We start from the raw sequence: 25,997 nt of genomic DNA on the forward strand, positions 1-25,997 counted from the left end.
CACTGCAATAATTGCACATAGTGTAATTAGAAGATAATCAATGAAACCAATTAGAATTGTTATATAATTGTTGTCACTCGAACAGGAAAAATAAATCTCTAACTATAAATATAATATAAAACATATTCTATGACTATAAGAGTTGATCAATAACATTTACTATTTACTTTTAATATTCTTCTAAAAATGATAATACAAAATAGTTTTAATCTTTATAATCATAAGGAGACAAAGTGGTAAATCCTTTGTATTTCTTTTTCGTTTTTAATCCAGTAACCAAGTTGGAACTGCGTGGGAATGCAGTGACACCATCAAACATTAGATCTGTCTCTGGGTGGAACCTATGATAGTTTGATAATATATGGAGATTAGGGGGGAGCTCACGATTCTGAAGTGCATCATATGGTACAACTGTATCTACAGGTGTCTCATAAAATTCAAATACATCACCTATAAAGAAAAAAATATAAATAAAATAAATTGAGCAATATAATTTAGTTTTAAAATTTACCTAAAGTATTCATAGTATGTAAAAGCGAATTTGGTACTTGGTGGTCAACCAGTTCTTCACATTTTTTTAGTAAACGGATTTTTTCATTTCTATTTAGTGAGTATGATACATTGGTTTGATTAACTGTATTATTTGCTATTTTTATTATGACGTTCTTGATATCTAATGGAGGATCATATTCTTTAAGTGGCCTTAAAAATCTGAACATAAAAACATAATATTAATTATAATTTTTATAATTTCAATCTTATTGTTTTAACACATAACATTATTTACAAATATATCAACCAACCCTCTTGATGCTATGGCCTTTGCATTTCCTTCAAATTTGCTTCGTGGAGGTACCCATGGTATACTTCTTTTTACTTTTTTATGTAAATGTCTAACCTGTGAATAAACAAAATAAATTATCAAGTACAAACAATATATGTAGTCAATTTTTTTATAAGCATTTTAAGTTCAAACTTTGACAAAATTCATCAATATCACGAACATTTTCAAATTATTTTGTACCTAGTTAAAAGTTTATAAAATGTTAAATTTTTATTTTTTTATTTTAAATTAGATATTGAAACAAAGAATTTTTAATTATTTTGTTGTAATTTATTAATATTATATGTGGATACTATTAAAAAAGTTTCAATACAGGTACATTTAAAGTTTTATAGTATCCACGTATCTTTAATTATTTTTTAATTGCTATTAAAACAACTTATAAGGAACTTTGCATTCAATTTGCATCGACAATCAATAAAAATCAATAATTTTTTGTTATTAAATTGTACATACATAATGCAATTTTTTTGGCAAAAATTAATTCAACCTACTATATTACTAATGTAGTAATGTTTAATAGTAAAATAAATTTCTTTGATAGCAATAACAATAATATCATAAAATATTGTACTTAATACAGGCTGACAAACCATCTTTGCACAGAATCGTAATTCATATACAATTACTTTATATAAGGGATGTCAAATAAGTGGCACGAGAGATATTTTCGAAGGCACTCTAAAGACTTTCATGTGTCTATATATATTTATATACCATGAAAGCAACAGCGCATATTAATCAGACATAAAAAATCTTTCAAGTAATATGAACTAAAAATGTAAAATGTTTCTAACAATCAATAAAAGTTGATTTTTTAGTGTTCTGTATTAACAAATATAATAAGTGGCACGGCTGAAATTTTTTTGAATTGTGTCATAATCCGACATGTTGAACAAATCCTATTTGCCATCCCTGCTTTATATCATCAAAGTTTAATTTAAATTTAACACATCCATTACAGACTACACTACTTCAGTGACTCCTTTAGACACCTAACATACAGCAGAGCAGTACCTACCTATATGGCCACCTTTTTCATTTGAAAAATGATTTAAAATTTCTTCAGAATCGAGATGAATATTTCTATGTATAGTAAGTAGGATCCCCATAGACACGACCATGATTGTAGTTACTTAATATGAATATATAATTTATTATACTTCAAGTTTTTTTTTTGAATACTTATATAGTTATATTATACCTATTATTATAACCTTTTGGAAATGTTAATAAATAATAAATAGAGTTACTGAAATTACTGTTCTAAGAGGATGCTACCCATACATTTGTTGTCTCCATTTAATACACGTACGACATACCAAATTTTCATTCACTAGTTTCAATAGTGTACAGTTAGTTTTGATATTAGAGTAATTTGACCTATTATACATTTTTAGATACATTAGAACATTATCTGTGCTTAAGCGTTGGATTTAATTCACTATTTTCACTAATTTTCAAGCGAGATATAAGGATTTTTATTTTTGATATTTCACATACCCATATCTTGCTTGAAAATGAAAATTTTGGAAAATCAGCAGCGCTTAGGCACAGATAATGTTTGGACCTAAAAGTTTTATAATAGGTTAATTCACTCTAGTATCAAAACTAACAGCACACTATTGAAACTAGTGAACGACAATTTGCTATGTCGTGTGTGTGTAAGACGGAGACAACAAATGCATGGGTAGCGTCCTCTTAATGTAAATGTTAAAATATTTTATAATGTGCTATTATCAATTAACATGTTGACCCAAGTACTGAATTTCAAGTAGACGAGATGAAGCTGTAAATGTTTGACAATGTTTTATTTATACATTCACATTGAATATGCAAACAAGTTTAAATAGTAATAAATACTATTTTGCATACTTTGCATAAAAAACAACAATTTAAGAATAAATAAAAAGTAATTGTTTCATGATTTATGTAAAAATTTACAAATAACAGAAAAACATGATTGTTTTAAAATACATTGTTATTTGTGTAGTGCGTTTGTTCTTAAAAATATTGTATTTTAGTGATACAAAATTAATAGTTTATTGAAATATTTTGTTGCAATATTGAATATAATATAACAAGCAACTAAGCAAGGGTTAAGTTATCCAAAAGTCAAGTATAATGAAATGTAAGTTTGTAAGTTAATTAAACTCTTCATGTAAAATAAATACAACTCCCCCCTCATCCACAAATTGTCTTTGAATGGATACACACAAAATAAGAGTTGTATTGGAAATTAAAATAATTGTTTGAAATTGTTGTCAGGTTATAATTTAATGTTATTAAAAATATTGTATATTATGGATATTTATGAAAATTGTTAAGTTAGTATAAAACTCAGGAATAAAAATAGTAGTGGTAATAAATTTGATTTCGGTACTGTATATTAATGTTTTTACAATATTAAATCAAGAGTAATGATTTTGTTTATTCTTGAATATATTTTAAGTATAATAAAAGATCAATAAATAATAACGATATAAAAATAACGGTTCAGCGATTAAAATACTCTTCAACAAAATAGCACTACGTAGTGTGATTAATTAGTATGTTTTTATTCTAATGTTGGATACTTGAATCCAAATAATAAAATATATATAGTCCAATGAACATGCGAACCATCACCCAAAGATAATACCTAATAAATAATAATATTTTTATATTTGTCATTATTATTATTGTGTTATAATATTATTATATAGCTTACATAAGTATTGACAGTACTCAATATAATAATATGTAATATTTAGTATTTACTATAATACTAAATTAGTGGAAATATAAAATTGTTATAAATGGCCATACGAGGAAACTTCAAACTTGTGAATTGTGATTTGAAGCTAAAATTACTGACCAATGACCATAATATTAATGACTAAGGTACTAATTAGTAAGGTCTATAAGGTATAACACGATTGTCCTAAACCCAAACAGTAAAATATTATTTATAATAATAAAAACATAATAACTACTGGCACAAAGTTCGGTAAGCGGGAAATTCATGCCTGTCGTGTCAGTCGGCACTGGTAAGACGGCGGCGGCGCCGACCAAAACAATATTATTTTATCAATACACTAGATTTGATAATGATTTTTTTTACACCGACTCCGACACCGCCAACAATATTAAAATGATAAAAATATCATAACAATAATACGATCACGATTTTCATATATGACTGTAAGACAAATCCAGTTAAAACGTCAGTTATTATCACCATCATTATTATTTTTAATAATCGTTACGATATCGTTGTTGTTTTGTTGGTTCGCCGGCACGAACGGATCGAAACCGATTTTTTGATCACACACGCGTATTGTTCCAAAACTACGGCCATAACCTTCAAAAGGTTACATCGTCCAACAAGACTTTGACGGGACGAAAACAATTAAAACAAGTACGATATCGTCAAGGCGAAAACATTCGTATGTGTAGCGAAAAATTGTATCGATATTCGACATTATCTCTGTGATCACGCGAAATGATGTAATATGATTGCGGTTGTTGCGAATTTTTATAATTTACCTGAACGTTGAATCGGTCGTGCAAAGTCGTGGCAGCACCGTTGTTGTTGTTGGCGTTCGCTGATAACAAACGTAGTAAGGCGCCCGGCCGATTTAAAACGTATCCGGCCATCATCGTCGTTGTCGTTGTAGCTTTCAAAAATAAAAATAAACTAAAATTAATCTATTAAAATATTGTCGATTTGTTATCATCGTAAATTGCGTACATATCATGAATTCGTGATATACCTACTCTGGTGGTGCGGCGGCGGCGTATGTTTTTACCGCAGTGGCCGCAATTCTGGTTACCACTGTGTTAACCATGTGACGGGTGTTGAGCCAATCGGGTGCGCGGGTCCTTCGGGTTGCGAGTGCGTGCGAGAGTGAGTGCGTGCGTGCGTGCGCGAGTGTGTGTGTTGGTGTGTCCGCCATTTTACGCGACTCGCCGTCGTCGAACATGAACAACAACGCAGCTCCGGGCGCATCGGATAATGATTGTCGCGTTTCCGGCCTGTGATTATGTCCGTACGCGTTATTGACGCACGTCCGTCGTTCGGCCGAAACTGTTTCGCGTATACCGTCGCGTCGTCGTGGTCGTGGTGTCCGCGGTCCGCCGGCGCCTCAGCCGTGGTGTTTGTGTGACGTCCAAGACGTCGCCGTCGTCGTCGCAGCAGCCGTCGTACCAGGCAAAATGTCCAATGAAAAATGACTCACTCCAGCCATCAGACCAACGGTGCCAGCTTGGAGGATTGCCACACAAACTTCTTCGCTCTGGTTAGTAGTTGTTACCATTAGTGGCATCCGTTTTACATCGTTTTTTCTTTAAAGCCGCGTAGGTAATAGGTAATTTATAATCGAAGGTATACATGATATAGGTATTTTACGCATAATATAATGTTTAACCGTCAGCTGTCGCCACAACTCACAAGTGCAAAACCAAAACATGTAATTTTTCTCGATGGCCAGCAGCCCTTATCCTCCGCCACTCGTTCATACTCCATCAAACATTCCTCCATATAATGTACCTCCCCTAATCTGGGGACTGGTATCCACCAGATGACAAACTAATAACACCGTTGATGTGTATTTAGTTGCTTGTCACCTGTATGATGCAATTCCATGTAACAATACTTCTAGCACCCACATATCACATAGACAAATGTTTACATGTCTAGGTAGTTACAGTTTTATTGCTCATTGGGTTTTCCCAGAGCTTTTCCTGGCCTGTTGGAATACAAATGCGTAATACAAATCTCAATGAAAGTCTTTTAACACTGAAAGTAGAACTCATTTGGTGCATAAAACCATTGACTGTACATGTTGACCTATTTAGAAAATTCAACTTTCAATTATTTTCTGTTAGTTATATCAAGCTCAAAGTTTAAGGTCTTTAAACATTTGGCAAATAACCGTTGATAGAATAGGTCAGTTTATACGGTATATTTTATTCAAATACAATCAATGTCAGTACGTTGTCACCTGCTCGGGAAGATAAGATAATAACTTATTTCCAGTGTGACTATCGTTTATTTTATTCAAAACTAAGTCAATCTTTTTAAAAAGAAATGGCGTCCCAGAAAACGTCTGACAAATACAAATATCTAAGTAGATACCTATTCAATTTTATTAATCTTTAAAAATATCTTTAATTTTAAAATGATTTTTACTTTTACTATGCTAGTCATTTTTATTTACTTAGCTATTTTAAGTTCAAAATAATATATGATATTTGTGTACCGAGTTAGGATTTCATTAATACTATATTCCTAAATGATAGACGGGTCATACGTTTTTAGGTCATCAATGATAATAGATAAGTATTTCTTAATATTAAATTTAAATTGTTTTCCTGTTCCAATTTAGCTACCTTAAGATTTTTACCTTGGAACTCATAATGTATAATATATTGACATAATATATTACGTTGACATATTTTGTTTCTGCAATTACTTTAAAATAAAAGACAACACTATAATTTTTTACAATGATTTTCCATTTTAAATATATCTTCATCTTTATTAAAATATGTAACCTATGAACATATAGGTATCAAGCTAAATTTTGATATGCAAGTAAAATAATTCTAATAATATTATTAAGGTGTTACCTAATTACCTAAATGTTATGTTAAAACAATTTTATAGATAGGTATTGAATGTTCTTAATTCTTTTTTTTTTTAAATAATTTATTGTCAATCATATATGTTTTAGTGATTTTAGGCAGGTATATCATTTTGTAATGATCACTCCATTTTATTGCCAATTTAGATAAGACAGCAAACAATTTACTTTTCACATCATTAATATTTATCACAAAACTAATGTATCAAACTATATCAGACATTTTTTTTTCGAAATCATAGTATTTAGGTAGGTCGTAGCCCGTTGGTACCTAGTATTATTATATTAATGTTCTTTTAAAGTATTAAAATTTGTGTTAGTTTCTATCTTTTATAATTTATAGAAACTTGAATCAATCGGTATTTTTTTTAAATTTTAGTCAAATAATCATCCTAGTAGTTCTGGTTATTTATATTTTCATATAACTAATTGATAAATTCTTATTTAATAAATGTATATTTGATCGCTTATCATCATTTCTGTTCACTTAAAAAAAAAAAAAAAGATGCATTTGTAATTAATATAGCTAGACATTATTTTTAATTTCAATTATTATTACATTATTGTCCTTAAATATCTATTAAGAATTTAATAATTTTGGAAAATGTGATGAAACCTACCTATGTTGAACTCAGAATTATAGTATTAATTTTATGATATATGGATGTGTATTAGGTAGGTAGTACAAAAAGGATTTTATTTTCAAAAATAAAATATGGAATAATACCCAACAATACAATTTACATTCAAAACAGATGTTCATTTTTCTACTTTTATTTTAGTAAATTATGTATACTAAACTTGCTATTTTTTTTTCCGTGGTATCGAAGACCGGAGGAGGAACTGCTGTTTGTAATATTTCCCCCAATAATTGCCATTTAATTAATGTACAGGTTGCAAACACAATTGATCTTCGAAAATAGGTTCCCTGGCTAGTCAGTACAATATTTATATTAGTGATAAGAAAACAGCATAAATACAAACTTGAGAGGAAAATGTAAAAATTATTATTAAGTTTATTTTTTACTATTGTATACCTGACATTTATTTTATTTTAGTTCAGGTGTTCAATTCTTAGATTTATAATTTGTAACATTAGGTATAAATAAAAACTAGGTAAAAATGATTGAACTGATGTTCTGAAACCTATGGTTAGAAGAAGTTAAAAAAAAAATTATAATATGTACCAACTAAAAAATAGCATAGTTAAAGCATTATTGACTATTTTGTTACTTGAGTAATATTGGACATTGTCTAGGTTTTATTTATTGGCAAGACGTGTCAGTAGGGTTAAATCTTTCAATGTTTTTGTTTTGACCAAGTCGGTTTCCTTACGTTTCGGAGTACTATCATAGTGGTAATGTAATAATGTAAACAACTGATTAGATATTCGTAATAAAAATCCAAAACAATTCGTTTATCTATAAATTAAGTAAGATATATGCCACCGGGTAGAGTTACAACTGTACGATACCATCACCGTCCACCACGACTAGTCAGACTGTCTACCTGTCCTGTCAACAAACTACGTCTTATCACGAGACGAGAATTTATTACTTTGTCTCTATAAATATCTACGAAATCTCATACGGGGAGATAGTACTTTAATCGAAAACGTATTTTCGAACAATATTGCGCTTATCGTCAACAACATAACGGGCCGTGGCTTTCGTTGTTGTTATTATTATTGACTATTTCTTTATCAAAACGCGGCGGCGAGACGCGTGCACGTAGATAAGCGGACGCATGGCAGTAGTAAACTTTGCATTCACCCCGTGAAGACAATATTGATGATCGACTCCGGGTATTCACAAACTTAATCAGTAGTTCGAAATCTACAAGCCTTGACGTTCAATGAGAATATAATTATAATACCTATGCATTAATCAGTTTCTTAAAAATATATTTCTGTAAATATTTTTCCCCCGTAAAATACACACAATAATAAATATAATAATATATCCTCGCCACTGTCTACTATAAGTATATATTATGCGCCTCTCGCGCGCGCGCACACACAGAGGCAATGTCCTGCGTATTGTCAAACCGCTTTCAGTGGTTCCCAAAAGCGGGCGGCCGACATTATCAGTTGTTTTTTTCATATTTTTTTCCCATCCCAAAATTTCGTAAACATTTCCGTATCGGTTAAATATTGATTTTTCCCGCGCCCGCCGGAAGACCTCCGTTGTTGTCACCGCCTCCACCGCCGCTGTAAATTCGTCCGCCTAATAGTCGCACGCGCGCGTTTTCTTTCTTTATAGATGTCCCCGAAATGTACATTTGCTGCTATTGTATACATTGCAGCACTTCGTCTGTGGTCCACAATAGTATTTGTGGTAAACGCGGGGCGGCGGTGACGAAATTCATAATATTTTTATTGTTTGACCGTTTACGGGGCACGACACGACTCCGTTGTTTGGCGTGTGTGTATATTACAAAATATCAAAAATCGTATTTATTAGACTGATTTCATTGTTTATAAATTTATAATGTTTTACAGGGTTGTCAATGCCCCGCTCGTTTTTTTCACAACATCATCTGTGCTATCTATATATATTAACTATTATTACTACTGTTATATACATTTCGAATTTAGATCTCTCTTTGATAAAATACATCTCTCGAATAGTTTCCTTGGCAGTTTACGTCCTCAAAGTATACATCATATAAGTTTGTTCTATTAGTCACACGCATATTATGAGATAGCCACATGGCCATCGATTGATTTTTTTTGATTTTTCTAAATCATTGCGTATAAACTTTATTAATATAATATGTCTGTATAAGCGCTCTCGTTCTATTTTTCGACCGGGTCCTCCCTCTCGTAAATGTGGCCGTGGCGGCGGCGGCGACGACTATAGTTGACATACTCAAGAATTCCGTGTGTCTGCCTTCGCGTCGTTCAAGGTGCACACATAATATTATAAAATATTAATACCATATCATTATGTTGTTGCGTGCCGGATAGTTGTAATAATGTGTACGGATTAAAAAAACTGGATTATTGTTGTGCGCCGGTGGGGAGAGTTGTGTCGTTGTCCGTAGAGGTGTTTCACCCTTTACGAGGAAAACTAGTCGGAGGGATAATACTATAATAAGTATGATTTCGTTGGGGGTGATAAACGGTGGTGGTGGTGGTCTTTTCGGCCTCGCGGCGGTAGCGTTTACTCGATAATAAACACATTTGTAATGAGTGTGTGTACTCCTCTACTCCACCAGCCCGTAGTGGATAATAACACGGCACACGTTTAATGTAATCATTGCCGCCCGCTATCGGTGGGTCCGCGGCTGGCCGTCGCCGCTCTAAAAAGTGACCTGGCCGCAAAATAGGCGTTCGCCCCTCACCCGTCTCGTCCGTCTAGAGGTGTACCTCTCGCTCACTGTTACACTACTCACTACTGACGTTTTCGCCGAGCGCTGACTGAGGAAACCACCTTTGGCGGCGCTCGATTGTTTGTCCAGACGTTTTTATTTAATTTATCCCGACATTGGATAATCACGGATTCGACCACCGACTGTACAGTTCTTTCACCCGTTCGCCCCCTTCACCATTCGACACTCACCCAAACCCGTCGCATCACGGGTCACTCTATTATCGAATATCAGTCTAGTTCGTGTTTACTTCTCTCGGTCGCGGGGGAAGCCAACTCGTTGACTATCATCCCACCCTCTCTCCACCTTTACTATTCGTCGCTATATTACGGACATACAGTAAACTTAATACTTTTACATATTATCATACATTTATACACATAATATTATTGTATGTAACGTGCGCTCCCTCGGAGTTTCACCGCTGACAGATGTTCTTTTTTCGGGTCGACGGAGTCGCCATCGTGCGGACACTGCGAGAAAACGCTATTATATTTTAGTAGGGATAGGGTGGTGTTTGTGATGCGGTCGCGGTGTACTGTGTAGTACTGTGGTGGGACGCCTAAAGCAGTAGAGCCGTTGTCGGTGGCGGGGGGCGACGTTGCCACTCGTTCGGTCACGGTCGGCGATCGTCTTGCGCAAAAATCCGACCGGCTCCGACCTCTTTCACTTCGGCCGGTGTCGTTACGCCGTACGATTTACATGCAGTTTCTTTTGATCGTATTGTTGTGTCGCGGTAGAGGGGACCCCGCTGCCGCCGCAACCACTGTACCTCCGTCGTCGCCGACACCTCTATAATTCCGCGTACCGTAACAACCGGACGCGTGCAGTGGTTACCAAAATATTGGAAAACATCACGATAACTCGGCGGTTATTTTTTATGATATTATTATCGTTTCAACCCCGATTATTTCAATTTTCAACGATACAAAACAAAACAAACGTTTAATACATATTTGTTTTTATTAGGAGGGGGGGGGGGGTGATCAATGACCATCACCGATGTTCACCATTTATTCAACCGTATATTCCATAGGTATTTTGTTTTTACGAACGAGGTCACGTACTCTCATTTTATGTACATATACTTTTCTTTTGCCCCCCACCAAAATATACAGCGACAATTATTCCTACCCGGTGAAAACAGCGCGCATTCTTATAATCCCAAACCTAATAGCTAATACTTAATATTTTCTGTATCGTTTCCTTACACTTTTACATTTTTTCTCCGCGACCCTCGTATCCGTCGTTTTCTCCATTTTACGAATTCCCCTTCCCCCTTGGGGCCAAGTGTTGCCAACTATTCTCCCGCCGAACTGCTGAAGTCCACAACTACTAATTTTATTCTACTATTATTACGGTATGTCGTGGGTGGCGGCCGTATCCTGTGTATACGACCGACGACCGTGTCGAGAAAGAAAAGGAGAATCAATTGTGTCTCAGACACATCATTCAGGTTATTAACACCGGTCGGCTGCCGCCCGCCCCCGCCACCAGTCTACCCGCAAGGGTTAACGGTGTCTTCTTCTTGCAGTGTTCTCTGGTAACTTGTTTACGCGGCGCGCGCACACTCGCGCTGCCGTAAAATCTCTGGTAAATCTAGAACACCACCCATTCATACACTAGGTGTAAATGTATAATATTTTCATAAGCAATAACTGTGTTTTTAGAGATCCCGAGAGTTGTACTTTTAAAAATATTATTTGCTTATTGGGTTACCCAAAAAGGCGCATCGCATAATAAGTTATTGTTTTTACCGTCTATTACACGTAGGAAGAAACCACAATAATTGTTGCGTGCAAATGAGAAGACTGAAGGGGTTTGGTGGGCATTAGAATATTATACAAAAATACCGTTTCTACATTTTTGAAAATCTTAGGGGTGTACAACCCACGTTACAGTACGCACTACTAGTTAAAATTGTCATTTATTTTTTTACTCCTGCAGGAAAAATGTTTGCTTAAAAGCACTTGTCGGAGCACTCGTTCGTTTCGTTAGCGAAAAGGCCGTATCGATTTTTCTGGTCCGAAATTCACTCGGTGACAAAGGAGTTAAAAGAGGTTGATATAAACGTTGAAAAATATATTATTTATGTAAACGTCGTTTGTGCGCACATACGCACCTACACCTACCCGTCTTCCCTTGTTATTGTTTATCATATCGTTTGGCGCCCACTGGAATGTGATGATCCGCCGCACGCACATTGAATGTCCATCGCAACATACACCGGCTACGGCGTCGACGACGACCTCCACCGTTACGGTTTGGTGTAGTAGTAGTATTAGTAGTATAGTGTATGGTATAATTGAACTGGTCTGTATCGGGGGGGTGGCTTAGAAGCCATGCACCTCTGGCAGTGTCTCGTAATTCGTCGATCTACTTTTGAAATATTTAGCGTGTATAACGCTATAGTATACGTCCGCTTTCGCCGACGTGGACTTACGGGGATCGTCAAGTACGAAAATTATATATTATATTTGTGTTCAATGTGAATACACGAGTGCGCGCGCGAAGGGGGTATATCGGCGTGACGCCACAGGGTCGTGTCGTGTACTCGTGTCTCGGCCACCAGCGGATATTGATTTCGCGACTAACGCGCGGAAGTGGGAGCGGCGGGTCCATGTCTTTAGGAAGACGAGGATGCATAGTCGATAATGCCCCCTCGCCGCCGTGCACAACTTCATCACGAGAACGCGCACTCTTGCCTTCGCCGACGTTCTCGCGCCTTTTTACCGTTCTGCCTCCACCTGAAATCTGTGTATTTAGATTGTGGGTTTTTTTTTGTTTGTTTCGTTATCCTGTACACTCACCGTGTATCGCGCACGTCAAGTCAATGATTGTACGTCACATTATAATTTATTGATTTATAGATGTCTTATGTACAATTATCGTACATGCACAGAACATGTTGTACGCTTGTACCACTGCGTAATAAATAATTAAAATATTATTATTCCGTAGGAAATAATACGATTTCTCCCGCTTTGCGCAACGTCATATCAACTCTTATCGGACCGACCTCTGGCGACCGCACGTGTGCTGTAACACCGGTCGGTTGTCTGCACGACCAACCCTTACCACTAACCCGACCACCGTCTCGTTCCACCCTCTAACAGCAGCGTACATTACACTCACCACTGTGGCTGCCTGTATTTAGGAGAAACGTCATCACCACGTGCCTTCGTAACAGCACGAGCAGTGGTAGACTAGTTCGGTATATTATTCAAATATTCAAGTCGACAACACCACCCCCATCGGTGTTCCGTTCCGTCGTGCACTTTCCTAGAATATTATACATTTTCGTACCCGCTAATTTTAAGTATTAATCTCACCGTGGTAAAACGGTCAACGCGCATAACTGCCTGTCAACGTTTATATTACAAAGTTAGCTTTTGCCATACCACGGCCAAGACGAATAATTTAGAGAATAACTGAGCGCAGCGCGTATAATGTAAAATAATGTACATTTTGATTTTGAGAAAAAAACTCATTACTTATGAATTATGATAAATTAATGGGAGAGCGTACATCCGGACCATCTACTTGTATGGTGTCCAGGTAGTTCTTAATATTATTTTGTTTGTTTGCCGTTTGTCAATTACACAGGATAATGTGTGATGTATAACATGTTGAGCTTATGGCGTCGAACAGTTTTAGGCGCGGGATGGTTATCAAATGTAAACTACTGATTTTTTATACTAAATCTCTCTCTATATATATATATATCTATATTATATAATATTATTTAAAATTGACTTCGTAAAATCTTAAGATTTTTTTAAATGCGTACTCCTACAACTGCCACAAGTTACATCGTATCCGTAGGTTGCATTTATATAATATTATGTCAGTTTGATCAGGCATTTTCTAGAAGTATTGCTTTAGGTTGGGTTTCTCATCGTGAATACAATAAACAATAAATTATGTAAAATGAAAAATTATTATTATCGGGTACCTATGTATGATTTGTTGTGGTACATGTTAGGTCATAGTACAATATTCTCCTCACCTTAATAAATGTTTTTTATCGACCAGATACAATTAATATAGTTGTGAACGGGGTTGAGAATTATTTAGCTCCAAAATCCGGAATTCGGGATGATATTGATAACATTTTTTTTATTATAAAACTGTTAACATTGTTGATTAATCTATAAATACGTACCTAAATAATAAATAATCTCCCGTAATAATCTACCTAACCTGCCCGTAATTGAATCTATAAGCTTGATAATATTACTTTTTAAACTCATATCTTATATTATTAGTGTAGTCATCTATGTATATTATGATCTAAGTAACAATCTATAACAGTTATGGTACATCTTACAGGTTCAGCCATCCCCTTGTGCAGTGGTGTCATTTCAGATTTTATTAGACAAGGGCATCTTTTCACTGCTCTACCGGCTCAAATCCCCCCCCCTCATATGACGCCACTGCCCTCGAGCACGCTTATGAGTGTAATTCTTGATTGGATTTATGAATGGGCCTTCTCATTGGCTGGCTTTTTGGTTTAACAAATTAATTGATAAAAATTTAGAAACCCTAACAGCTTATTTCTCAAATATTTTTTTTCTGAGATTCTGATCCCTAGGCTCTAGTTATAACTTATATTTACATGAAACATATACTACAATAAAAAATTGTTTTGAATTAATAAATACTTAATTATTTTTGTTTTATATAAATAGCTAAATTTGATTTAACTATACAAAGTTTAATTAAACATTTAAAAACAAAATAACTGAATTTAAATTTATTAATTTTAGACTGACTTATGCGGCATAAAATGGCGTAAGTTTGTACATTGTTCAGCTGGTCCAGAAGGACCTCCTGACTGGGGAGGTGGTCCTGGTGGCGGAACCAATGCCTGTGGCTCGGTGCTTGAGGATCCTGTGTTATCTAGTTATACAAGATGTTTAACACATGATATGTTGGCTGTATGGCGACGTGTTTCATTACCGCCTGCCAATTCTCAACAGACATCACTTGATCCCTTGGTTCCTGCACCACCAACACCCATACCAGCTCTTCCACCAGCACTTTCTTTGAAAGCATCGAAAGAGTTGTGGATATTTTGGTATGGTGAAGAACCAGATCTGACCGGACTTGTTTCTCCTCAACTTTTACTCAATGGTAAAGTTAAATATTACTAAGCTTTAATTAAATTCAAATTTTAAAATATTATATATATTATTTACAGAAGGTGATAATGGATCATGGGAAAGTGGTCTATCTTATGAATGTCGTTCACTTTTATTTAAGGCACTTCATAATTTAATTGAAAGGTAAATTTGTTTAAAATGATTTATTATTAAATATACTTCAAAAGTTTATTTTAATTTTAATCTAAAACGTGTCCGGATTATTTCAGATGTTTAATGTCAAGAGAATTTATTCGATTAGGGAAATGGTTTGTACAACCTTATTCATCTTCAGAGAAGTTAGATAATTCGAGGTAAGTTTACTTGTAAAATAAATACATTTTACCATAATTTAATGTTCATATTTTTATAGTGCGAGTCATTTGTCATTTTCTTTTGCATTTTTTGTCCACGGAGAAAGTACCGTTTGTGCTAGCATCGATGTACGGCAACATTCTGTAGTACGAACTTTATCAAAAGAACACTTAGCACAAGCGTCTTCTCAACCTCAAAATGGAACAAATATTCAAGGTACCTATTTATTATTATTATTATTTATCTATCTTAAATTTAATTCCATAATTCTAGTAATGCTTGCACCATTTGGCCTTGCTGGTACATTAACTGGCCATGTATATAAAAATATGGACGCTGAAACTAGCCGTATGATGGATGAATGGAGTCATTTTTATCCAGCTGTTAATAATAATGGACCTAATGAATTATCTCCTGCAGTAGAAGTTTTAGTTGGTAAGTCTTAATATTTTCACTATTTTTGAATTTGTCATCATCGATACTTTTAACTTTTATAATCTAAAATTTTACAACTTTTCACAACTATTTGTTTGTTTTATTGTACTTTTTTTGTAGGTGGTGTAAAAATGAGATATCCATCATGTTATGTTTTGGTAACTGATTTAGATGACAGTACTGCTGAGTTGTATAAAAATCAGAATAATAATCAAACAACTCCTCAACAGCAACAGCAACAACAACCACCACAGCTGCATCAACAACCACAGCAACAAAGTATTTAATTTAATTTGTTGATTAATATATACCAAATACGATTATTTTAAAATTGAATTTTTTTATTTTTAATTAGTACCTAAACAACAATTGTTTGCGACTAAGCATCAACACCATCCAGATACAATAATATATGCTTTGGATAATGCAGTGGCATCCATACCTGAACGAGCTTGGCAAGATTGTGTGCTAGGACCACTACACACAGAGCAGAACCCCCCATCCAGACCTGAATCACCAACTTTAGGTCAATGGCACTTATCCGATCCATTACAAAAATTAACATGTTCCTGTACAAGGTAAGATGATTTGTATTTATATGTTATGAGTGAGATGTTAGTGCGATGTTTGTCTTTTGGAGCTTTGGAAGTCGATTGGTTTTTGTTATTTGGCCGGCTATTTACAGGTGTAGAAAAATGAGTTCCAAGCACCAGACACAGCCAATCGGCACACCATTCCATAGACGCACTCCCCTCCCTGATATTTTCGTCACTCAGCAGCCGCCACCCGATGCAAACAATGCCACCCTCAGGTTTGTCTATTGATGAGACGCTTGGGAGGTGAAATGGTGTTAAAAATAAAACGAATCTTATATTCCTAAACAGGATTCTAGTCTATCAATTTATTTCAAAGGCCTTTAAATAACAACTGATAGTCTATTTTATATTTCTAATCTACATTAACAATTTTTATGTCTAGTTTTTTTGTAATTTATTTTATGAATAGTTAAAATAATTTTTAATTGTTTTGAATTTAAAATTGGGAGTATTTTACATTAGTTTATTAATTGTGAACGTTTGAATTGTAATATTTAATAATTACTGAATATTCAATATATATAATAACAATATAATACAAAAATAAATGGCATGAAATGGTGGTGGTGTTGGGTATATAATTAAAATATAATATACATTTTATATTGATATTATGTACATAATTGCATGAACTATTATATTAAAAACAACTAATATAAATGGTTTTTGTCCCCCATTTTCCAAATAATAAGCATTTTTAAATTAAATCTTCATTGAATAGATATTTTAATAAATGTTTAATTATTTTTTAGGTCTACACGTCTTTGTCCTACAGATAGTCCTTGTGGGCTGGATTCTGTACCACCTTTGCCTTCAGTGCCAACCCCTCCATCAGCTGGACAACCAGCACCACTTTCAATTCCTCCTCCAATGCTTAGTCCACATGATGAAAAAATTCCTATTACACCTCTTTCAGTTGACTTTCAGCCTAAATCTGTATCATCTGTCTCCAACCAAGTATTTTCACCTTATCCTTCATCGGCTCCTGCTAGTCAGGAACCTGTAAAATCTGGACGAGAAAGTAACTCAGGCACACCTGCACCACCTAGTAATACTGTAAGCATCCCAGCAACAACTCCAACTGCAACAACGCCGGTTCCAATGCAAACACAAAGTTCAAGTGCTTATATTACGTTAAAACGACCACAGCTCTCATCTAAAGATTATGAAGCAAATTTGGTCGAAGAAGAAATAATGCCGTCTAAACTTTTATATGATTATTCTTGTATTGATGCTTGGTTATATCATCCAGTAAAGAAGTTTAAGCCAATTGTACCTAAACAAGAACCAATCACGAGAATAAATAATGTGACAGATAATCCAGCATCCCCTCCACAAGTATACATTAGAAGAGATACTAGTGTACCTATTCTTCCAGTAATTTAAAATTATTATATAATATGATATTAATATAGATTAATTTATTAATTATTAATTTCTTTTAAGGTTGAACCATCTGAAATTTCAATAAATAATTTTAGCAGCTTTGAAGAATTAAGAAATAATGCTCTTAGATTTAAAGGTGGTCATTCAGATCCTTATGAATTTGATGAGGAGAGTGGAGCTTGTTCTAGCAATAATATTATGATGTCTAATGATTATAAACTTAATACTTCTATGGCTGTGATGAAGGTAAAATATTGTTATTTAATATTTATACATTATTTTATTATAAAAAGTTGGAAATTATTAGGCTTCTTCAACGATATCGATATCGCGAACTTTTTTTCAGAAAATTAGGTATTGATAATCATAATGTATTGTATGATATATCGTTAATCGTAATATATCGATAATCGATGTACATCAAAAAAACTGATTTTCATGCCAAAGCTCTTGAAAAATATATTTCAAAACAATTAATTGTTAATATAATACCCACTAGTTACTACCTAGTACCCAGTTAATTGAGTATTTGAGTATTGGCATTTATTATAGTCATAGAGATATCAGACAATATCGATATATCGATACCAAATTTTTTTTTTCCATATCGCGATTCAATATTGTACAATTCAAAACGATATCGATATTCAAAAATATACTGTTGAAGAAGCCCAGAAACTATTATAAAAAAAGCTCTTTAAACCTAATAATTTTGGTTTTTTTTTTTTAGAACGAAGATATCAAAAAAGAATATGATCCTGGGTTAATGAATGGTAATAGGTGTACGAATGATAGTATGCGGGAACTTGATCATATGTTTGACAATTCTGATGATTTATCTAGTGATGAAGCTGTGGCTGCTGTAAGCATTGGGATTAACTGAATTTATTTTTATTTTTTATTTTCTTTTTCCATTAATAATAATAACATTTATAGTTACAAATGCAAACACCTCCTGGCTCAAATAAACCAGATGATTGTCTTGGAGGAGGGTTGACAACACTTTTAGTGCGACCGCCAAGAGGTAGTGGTGGTGGCAGTGGCGGTGGTGTGTTAAGGCCTGAAGAATTAGTTAAAATGTTTCCAACTCCTCCATCGTTAGAACACAATCCTATAGCATCTCCGTGTCCTGACATAGATCTACTTCCACCTCGTACTTACCAAACAAATTCTTACATGGGAAGTCCTCAACATGATCACATAGATGTAGGTTATTCTAAATAACTTAATTAGTGTTTTATTAATATTTATTTGTTTTTCATTCAATAGGATTGGTCGTATGTGTACAAACCTCCAGCCATAGCAAAAATGGTTGGCTCTTCAAAATACGCACCTCTCACAAATCTTCCGAGCCAAAATCTACCCCCGTTAATAGTACCTTCCAATTGTGTTTATAAGCCTTCCTCTTTTGTTTACCACGCCTCGTCACAACCTCAACAAATACAACATCATCCACCACAGCCTGAAAAACCAAATCAGTAAGTTCAACATTTTATTTTAATGGATTTATTTTCAGTTATATTTAGATATTAAGCAATAGTATGTTATTAATGGTTATACATTATTTTATTGGTAAGAAATAATTTATATTTAATCAATATAAATATTTCTAAATTAAAGTTCTGTGTTGCTGTTTTTAATCTTCCATACTAAATGAGATTTTATATAAAAATTATAAGATACTTTTCGTATTTATCTATACAATTATTTATCATTTATTAAATTTTATATTTTTTCTAAATGTAGTAAATGTTTTATCATATAATGAGTATTTTTATGTTATCTTTTGGTTAAGTTTTCATTAAAAACTTTATAGAGTGGCAGCGTCAATGGGCCTTAATATTTTACACTTTTTAATAAATTAAAATTCCAGACTTGAATAACTTATTATACATAATTATATAATACACTATATAAACTAGTTTGGAAATACTGCTTGTTAATAGTACATAAGTTTTAATTATAAAAAAAATCATACATAGCTGGTGTGGAACTGTGAAAAGATAAAAAAATAATAATTGTTGAATTTTCAATTCTATTGACTGACTATTATCATTTTCACAAAATCTTACTTAGTAATCATTTATAACAAAAAAAAAAAAAAGTAAAGCACTCTTTTTTAAGCAAAATTTTAATAATAGTTTAATTTTGGTTATGGCTCCGTAGAGTGTACATGCTATCAATTGGTTGGTAAAGTGTCTTTCAAGGTCACCAAACTGAAATCAACTAAACTCTAAATTTTTACTAACATTAAACAGTTAAAAATTAAAATTAATACTAAAAAAAAACTGGTGAAAGTTTATATGGTATATGTATACTATTACGAACACTCGCTGCTATGAGAACACAACTTAAGTGGTATCTTAAATAAAATGTTCAAACTTTTTGGCCGGGCCTAAAAATAGTTCAAAATTAGTCAAATTATATAATTTAATAATTATATTGCCTCCTGTAAATTAAGTTAAATATTCAAATTTGAGGAGTTCCTTAACTGTCTTAATTTTAATTGTGTGTTCTTATTTTCATCAATACAATTTGAAATTTGTTTTATTTTAGGATTGTACCTCCTCCGGCATCTTCCGCTAATAACAATTTATTGCCAAATATGAATCGCAATAATCATTATCATCATCCAATTATGATGAGTCCATCACCTCATAGTACACCATGGCCTGGAGGAGGAAATCAATACCATCGACCACCACAACAACAAATACAACAACATCAACAAGTGCCTCCTCCACCATATAGTCCTGCACTTTCACAGCATCACAATATAAATGTTGTACCGACAAATATGTCTCCACCTGTACCTGAAGCTAACTCAATTGTTGTGAATGTTTTGTTAACTGACTCACTACTAAATGTCTTCCGAGATCATAATTTTGACAGTTGCACATTGTGTGTATGTAATGCTGGTCCAAAAGTGGTCGGTAATATTAAAGGTACAGATGCAGCTGTTTATCTCACTCATACTTTAACTCCTAACGGATACTCATCTCAGTATCAACAGCATCATATGTCTGTTGGAATACCTGGTAATTATTACGATTTTTGTAATCATGAGTAATTTACTTGGATTTAATTATTTTAAATTATTTTAGGTGATGAGGACGGAATCCGTTGCAGTTGTGGTTTCAGTGCTGTTGTGAACCGCAGATTATCTCATAAATCAGGATTGTTTCCAGAAGATGAAGCTGAAATAACTGGACTTATTGAAGATATCCCTGCACGTGTTGATGATAACTCCATGAACCCAGATGTTTTAGAACTAGTTAGGGAACAATGTGCTGCTGTAATCTATAGTTCGTGTAGTTCTCTAGTACGGGCAGCAGCAAAGTTTCCTATAAACCATCCTCCACAAACTGCAGCTGTCAATATGTTGGAATTTACTGATACTAATCAAGTAGCTTTACTAGCTCTAGAACAAGGGAGATTGGCTAAGGTTTGTTTAACAATATATTTCATAGTCTAGTAGATTTTTTCGTTTTACAGATTTTGAAGTATTTATTTACTTATTTTAAATATTATTTTGTACAGCTGGAAGGTGGAATGAATAATCATTGGCAAGTTGAACATCATCGTTGGCCTGGTCATCACCAACAGTCATTACCGCCATTGAATAATAATTCTCCCCCTGTGCATAGATGGGCTTACAGTCAAGCACCAGGACCTCGTAGCAGTAGGCAGCTTATAAGAGTTATGAGGACATTACAACCACTTTTACAAGAAGCTATTCAAAGAAGAAGTGTAACTTCCCGGTTATGGGAACCCTACACTGTCACCGGACCATTAACTTGGCGACAATTCCATCGGTTAGCTGGTCGAGGTACCGATGATAGATGTGAACCACAGCCAATCCCTCCGATTCTTGTTGGACATGACAAAGATTGGGTAGCTGTTGCTCCTTTAGCACTTCATTATTGGGATAAATTGTTACTAGAACCATTTTCATATTCACGTGATGTTGCATACATAGTTGTTAGTCCAGATAATGAATTTATTTTACAAAGAACAAGAGCGTTTTTCAAAGAATTAAGTGCCGCTTATGAAATCAATCGATTAGGTCGCCATTGTCCAATTACTAAAGTATTACGAGATGGTATTCTTAGAGTTGGCAAATCAGCTGCTGCGAAATTAGCTAAAGAACCTGTAGACGAATGGTTCTCGATGTTGGGTGAAAATCATCAATCATCCATGTTAAAATTATATGCCCAAGTTTGTCGTCATTATTTGGCTCCACAACTCTCTCAATTTTCTATGGATAAAACTTTATTGGATCCACCAGAAGGTAGTATTCCAAGACCTCCGCCTTCTCCAATGCCACCACCAGCATCACTGACACCTAACTCTGTGGAATCGCCTGTTTCATCTAATGAGCGTGCACCCACTCCTAAGAGTGATGGGTTAGATGATTCCTCTAGTGGTTCACAGGCTGATAAAAGTTTTAATAGTAATGGCGATAATAGTCACTGTGAAGAGGATGATGGTGAAGTACCAGCCATTGTTATTTATCTTGTTGAACCATTTTCAATTGGCAAGGATAGTAGTAACCTTGCTAGGATTGCTTGCCATGGACTTTTACGATGTTATAATACAGTTTTGGCTACACTTCCAGAAGCTATACGATCAAATATTTCAGTACAGGTAATTTTTAATTTGCAATACAAAGAGAAAAATGTTATATGTAAGTGTATTAAATTTGTGAATTTGAATTTTCAGTTAATATCTTTAGAAAGTGTTTTGGAACTCGGTCGATCCTCAGACCATCTTAAAATGAGTGATAATATGAGAACCTTAGCCCTGTCAGTCTTCAGTCAATGTAGGCGGTACTTAACTCACACTGCTAACATCAAAGCATTAACTGGATTTGGCACAGCAGCCATGACTGAATTGTTCTTAAAAAATAAAGATGTTCGTATATTTAAAATTTTCAGTTGGAAAATAGTTTTGTACTTAAATGTTTCATGTGTTTTGTTACAGGAAAAAAGCCGAGCAGCATATAAGGCATATACTCCCCCTTTTATTTTAGCTAGTTATAGAAATAATAAAACTGGTCGAACAGATAGTGGAATAGCTGGCGATAATGGTGGTGGTGATTCATTATCAAACCTTGGTGGATCCAATGGGACTGGTTCTCCTTCAGGTACCGATCAACAATGTTCCGTGCTTTATGCCAGTTATTGTATATCAGAAGATCAAAGGTGGATATTAGCTACAGCAACTGATGAACAGGGAATTCTATTAGAAACTGCTACAATTAATATATATGTACCAAACAAGTAAGAAATATTTCTTTTATATTATATTAATGAAGTAGTTATATAATATGTACTTAATCTTTAGTAGGCGAAGAAAATCTCCAGCCCGAAGAGTTGGTTTACAAAAGTTAATGGATTTCATCTTAGGTGTAATGAGTCAAAGTGTAACTCCTTGGCGGTTAGTTGTAGGTCGAGTAGGAAGAATTGGCCACGGAGAACTTAAAGGTAATTAAACAATATAAATTGATTTTTATGTACCATTAAATAAATATGTGTAACATGTAAATTGTAGGTTGGTCGTGGTTATTGAGTCGTAAAGCATTGATGAAAGCATCGCGTCACTTAAAAGAATCTTGTGGCCAATGCAGTCTGTTGTACCAAAAATCTGATGTACCTTCTGTAGTCAGCGCTTGCTTAGTTTCCTTGGAACCTGATTCTTCATTAAGACTGATGACAGACCAATTCACACCCGATGAACGCTTTAGCCAAGCATCTGTTGCTTGTCAACTCTCTACACCGCGTGATGTTTCAGCAACTCATATACTAGTTTTCCCAACATCAGCTACAACACAGGTAATTATTTATAATTGTAGGCTGTTAACTAATAATCCATTTTACATGTATATTTTTGATGTTTCAGTCCTCACAAACTGCGTTCCAAGAACAACAAATTAATGGTCCTGAACTTGGTGATGATGAATTATTCAGTGCATTTAATGAAGAAGATATGCAAAGTATGGAGGGCATGGGTGATTTCAACGACATATTTAGCACATGGAATGATTCGGACGCTGTAGGAAATACGAGCTTGGGGCTTCCTAGTAGTGGTGTTTCCGGGGTTTTAGGTGGTCCTAGTAGTAATGTTATAGGAGGCGTTATGGGTTCTGGATCATTAGGTGGTTCCATAGGAATGAGTCGAGGGTCAATGGGGACCAGAGGAGACTGTTCTTCTCAACCTGGTAGCCCACCGTCTTCACAACCTTGTAGTCCTTATACTTGTGGATCTTCTTCATACAGAGTAAGAAAATAAATGTTATGAGACAAATACTGTATCTTATATAATATGTATTTATTTTCTATTCAGAATGGTGGTAGTTGTATTGATGGCCATGAAGAAGTGGGAGCATTACTCCAACAACCACTGGCTTTAGGATATCTAGTATCTACAGCACCAACTGGACGTATGCCTACATGGTTTTGGGCGTCATGTGCACCTGACATAGAGAAATGCAGTCCTGCATTCCTTAAAAGTGCATTGCACATGCATACTGTGCAATTACCTAATAATGCTGATCCGGCAGCTGCAGATCTCCTTCATCCGACATCTGCAGTTTCAGCACATCCACTAGATTCTCAATATACCACAGACGTCCTAAGGTAATAGCTAATAATCAAATCTCATGTATATCAAATATTGGTATTAATTCAATATTTATACAGGTATGTCTTGGAGGGTTACAATGCATTATCATGGTTATCATTGGACTCAAACACTCATGACCGGATGTCTTGCTTGCCAATACACATGCAAGTACTAATGCAGCTTTACCACACTATGAATGCTCTTATATGACGGTAACATGTTTTTCGAATAACATAGTTAAATTTTTCGTGAAACATTTCCTCTATTGTTTCAGCTAATATTAGGTCAATTAAGGTGATATTTAATTAATGTAAATTTTTAGCTTTATTTTAAGAAAAATATAAAAAAAAAAAAATGAAAATGAAAAATAACTGGACACCATTTTAGTGTAGACAAAATGTTAATTACAAATTTTTAACAAATAACATGTAATATCTAGGTACCAATGGATAGTAAAATTTTTAGGGCAATTTTATTTTAAACAGCGCGTTATAGGCGAATTGTGAATGTAATAATATTATTATTGTTCTTGATACATTATTTTTTTCTTTTTTTTAATGACAATTTCTGTTCAAATTGTCAAGGAACGAGTTACCATAAAATATTGTGTCGTTTTAATGGTTGTTCATATTTAAGTTTTTTTTTTTTGTATAATATAATTTATTTCTCCTTTTTTATCTTACTAAATTATTATTTTTTTTTTTTAGTAAATGTCAATTTTAGTCACATCTAAATGTGATTGTTGTTGTGTTTAAATGTCTTAGCTTTATATATTCTTTTTTTTGGGCTTTTATTTCCCCTTCCCTTTCGGTTTTTTAAATCGGACCACTTGTATAATATTTATTTATAAATGTATTTTGGTTTATTATCGTATATTATTATCATTATTGAATTGTACATATATACATATATATATATATTTTATTAACTATTTATGTAAAATATTTATCAAATTGACCAAAAAAGAAAAAAAATCCTGTAGAAACTCCAACAGAATTGTAGCCAATTTGAACAAATTAAATTATATATTTATTCTAACCAAAGTCAATATTTATACATAAAACATTTTCGAATAATAATGAAATTAATATTATAATTAAATCTTTTTAGTTTTTTTTTTTTTTTTGTTTTGTACAGGTACATAGCATGTAAAAAATAATCTTAATAAATTATTAATGTTACAAAATTTATTATTACAATACACATTTTAAGGTTTGTACAAACATTACAAAGGAATACAGGCGGTTTTTAATATTATTATTGTGAATATTATATAATATATAAAATAATAATAACTTGTACGCAGGCAATGTTAATGTTATTCCAATGAAAACAACATTTGAAAAAAAAATTATATGAGTTGTTATTTATTCAATTATTCATAATGGATATCACCTTCTTTAAGCTGTACAAAAAAAAGAAGAAGTCTAGAATAGAGTATGTTATATTGTGATAGAAGTGAAGAATGTGTATTTGTATTACATTGATGTTTACCTATTTATTATTTTTAGATTTTGAGAGGTAAATATGGAATGCATTGGTTAAGCAAAATTTTTTTTATATTAATTAATCAATTATCTTAATCTGTAAAAACTGGAATTGTGCTCAAAAAGTTTGAATTTAATCATTTAGGCTTGGGTGGCTGTTTGTCTTG

General features: G+C 33.7%; 2 protein-coding genes across 9 annotated transcripts; one reads left to right on the forward strand and one right to left on the reverse strand.

The window, feature by feature from the left end:
* Nucleotides 1–41: 41 nt before the first annotated feature.
* On the reverse strand, nt 42–4,809 carry LOC132940735 (uncharacterized). 5 transcript variants are annotated; one of them, XM_061008460.1, is made up of 5 exons: nt 4,604–4,809; nt 4,373–4,523; nt 804–898; nt 512–711; nt 42–450 (listed from the first exon to the last, which is right to left on the reverse strand). In XM_061008460.1, exons 1-5 carry the CDS (start codon nt 4,807–4,809, stop codon nt 206–208), a joined length of 897 nt encoding a protein of 298 aa, XP_060864443.1. In that variant the 3' UTR covers nt 42–205. The 5 variants fall into 5 exon arrangements, with proteins under 5 accessions (XP_060864443.1, XP_060864446.1, XP_060864444.1 ...); XM_061008463.1 differs by having other exon boundaries at nt 4,373–4,503; nt 4,600–4,738; XM_061008461.1 differs by having other exon boundaries at nt 4,373–4,503; nt 4,578–4,670.
* On the forward strand, nt 4,783–25,002 carry LOC132940734 (mediator of RNA polymerase II transcription subunit 13-like). Of its 4 annotated transcripts, none has more exons than XM_061008457.1 (24): nt 4,784–5,124; nt 14,613–14,979; nt 15,047–15,131; nt 15,218–15,301; nt 15,361–15,518; nt 15,576–15,737; nt 15,858–16,016; nt 16,093–16,315; nt 16,423–16,548; nt 17,086–17,710; nt 17,780–17,965; nt 18,450–18,581; nt 18,656–18,925; nt 18,989–19,197; nt 20,276–20,757; nt 20,824–21,164; nt 21,260–22,366; nt 22,442–22,633; nt 22,703–23,001; nt 23,066–23,205; nt 23,273–23,553; nt 23,621–23,998; nt 24,065–24,357; nt 24,421–25,002. In XM_061008457.1, exons 1-24 carry the CDS (start codon nt 5,056–5,058, stop codon nt 24,551–24,553), a joined length of 6,501 nt encoding a protein of 2,166 aa, XP_060864440.1. In that variant the 5' UTR covers nt 4,784–5,055; the 3' UTR covers nt 24,554–25,002. The 4 variants fall into 4 exon arrangements, with proteins under 4 accessions (XP_060864439.1, XP_060864442.1, XP_060864440.1 ...); XM_061008458.1 differs by having other exon boundaries at nt 23,069–23,205; XM_061008456.1 differs by having other exon boundaries at nt 4,783–5,124; nt 22,442–23,001.
* Nucleotides 25,003–25,997: the final 995 nt, after the last annotated feature.

Source organism: Metopolophium dirhodum, chromosome 3 (assembly GCF_019925205.1).
Source record: "Metopolophium dirhodum isolate CAU chromosome 3, ASM1992520v1, whole genome shotgun sequence".
NCBI classification, from domain to species: domain Eukaryota; kingdom Metazoa; phylum Arthropoda; class Insecta; order Hemiptera; family Aphididae; genus Metopolophium; species Metopolophium dirhodum.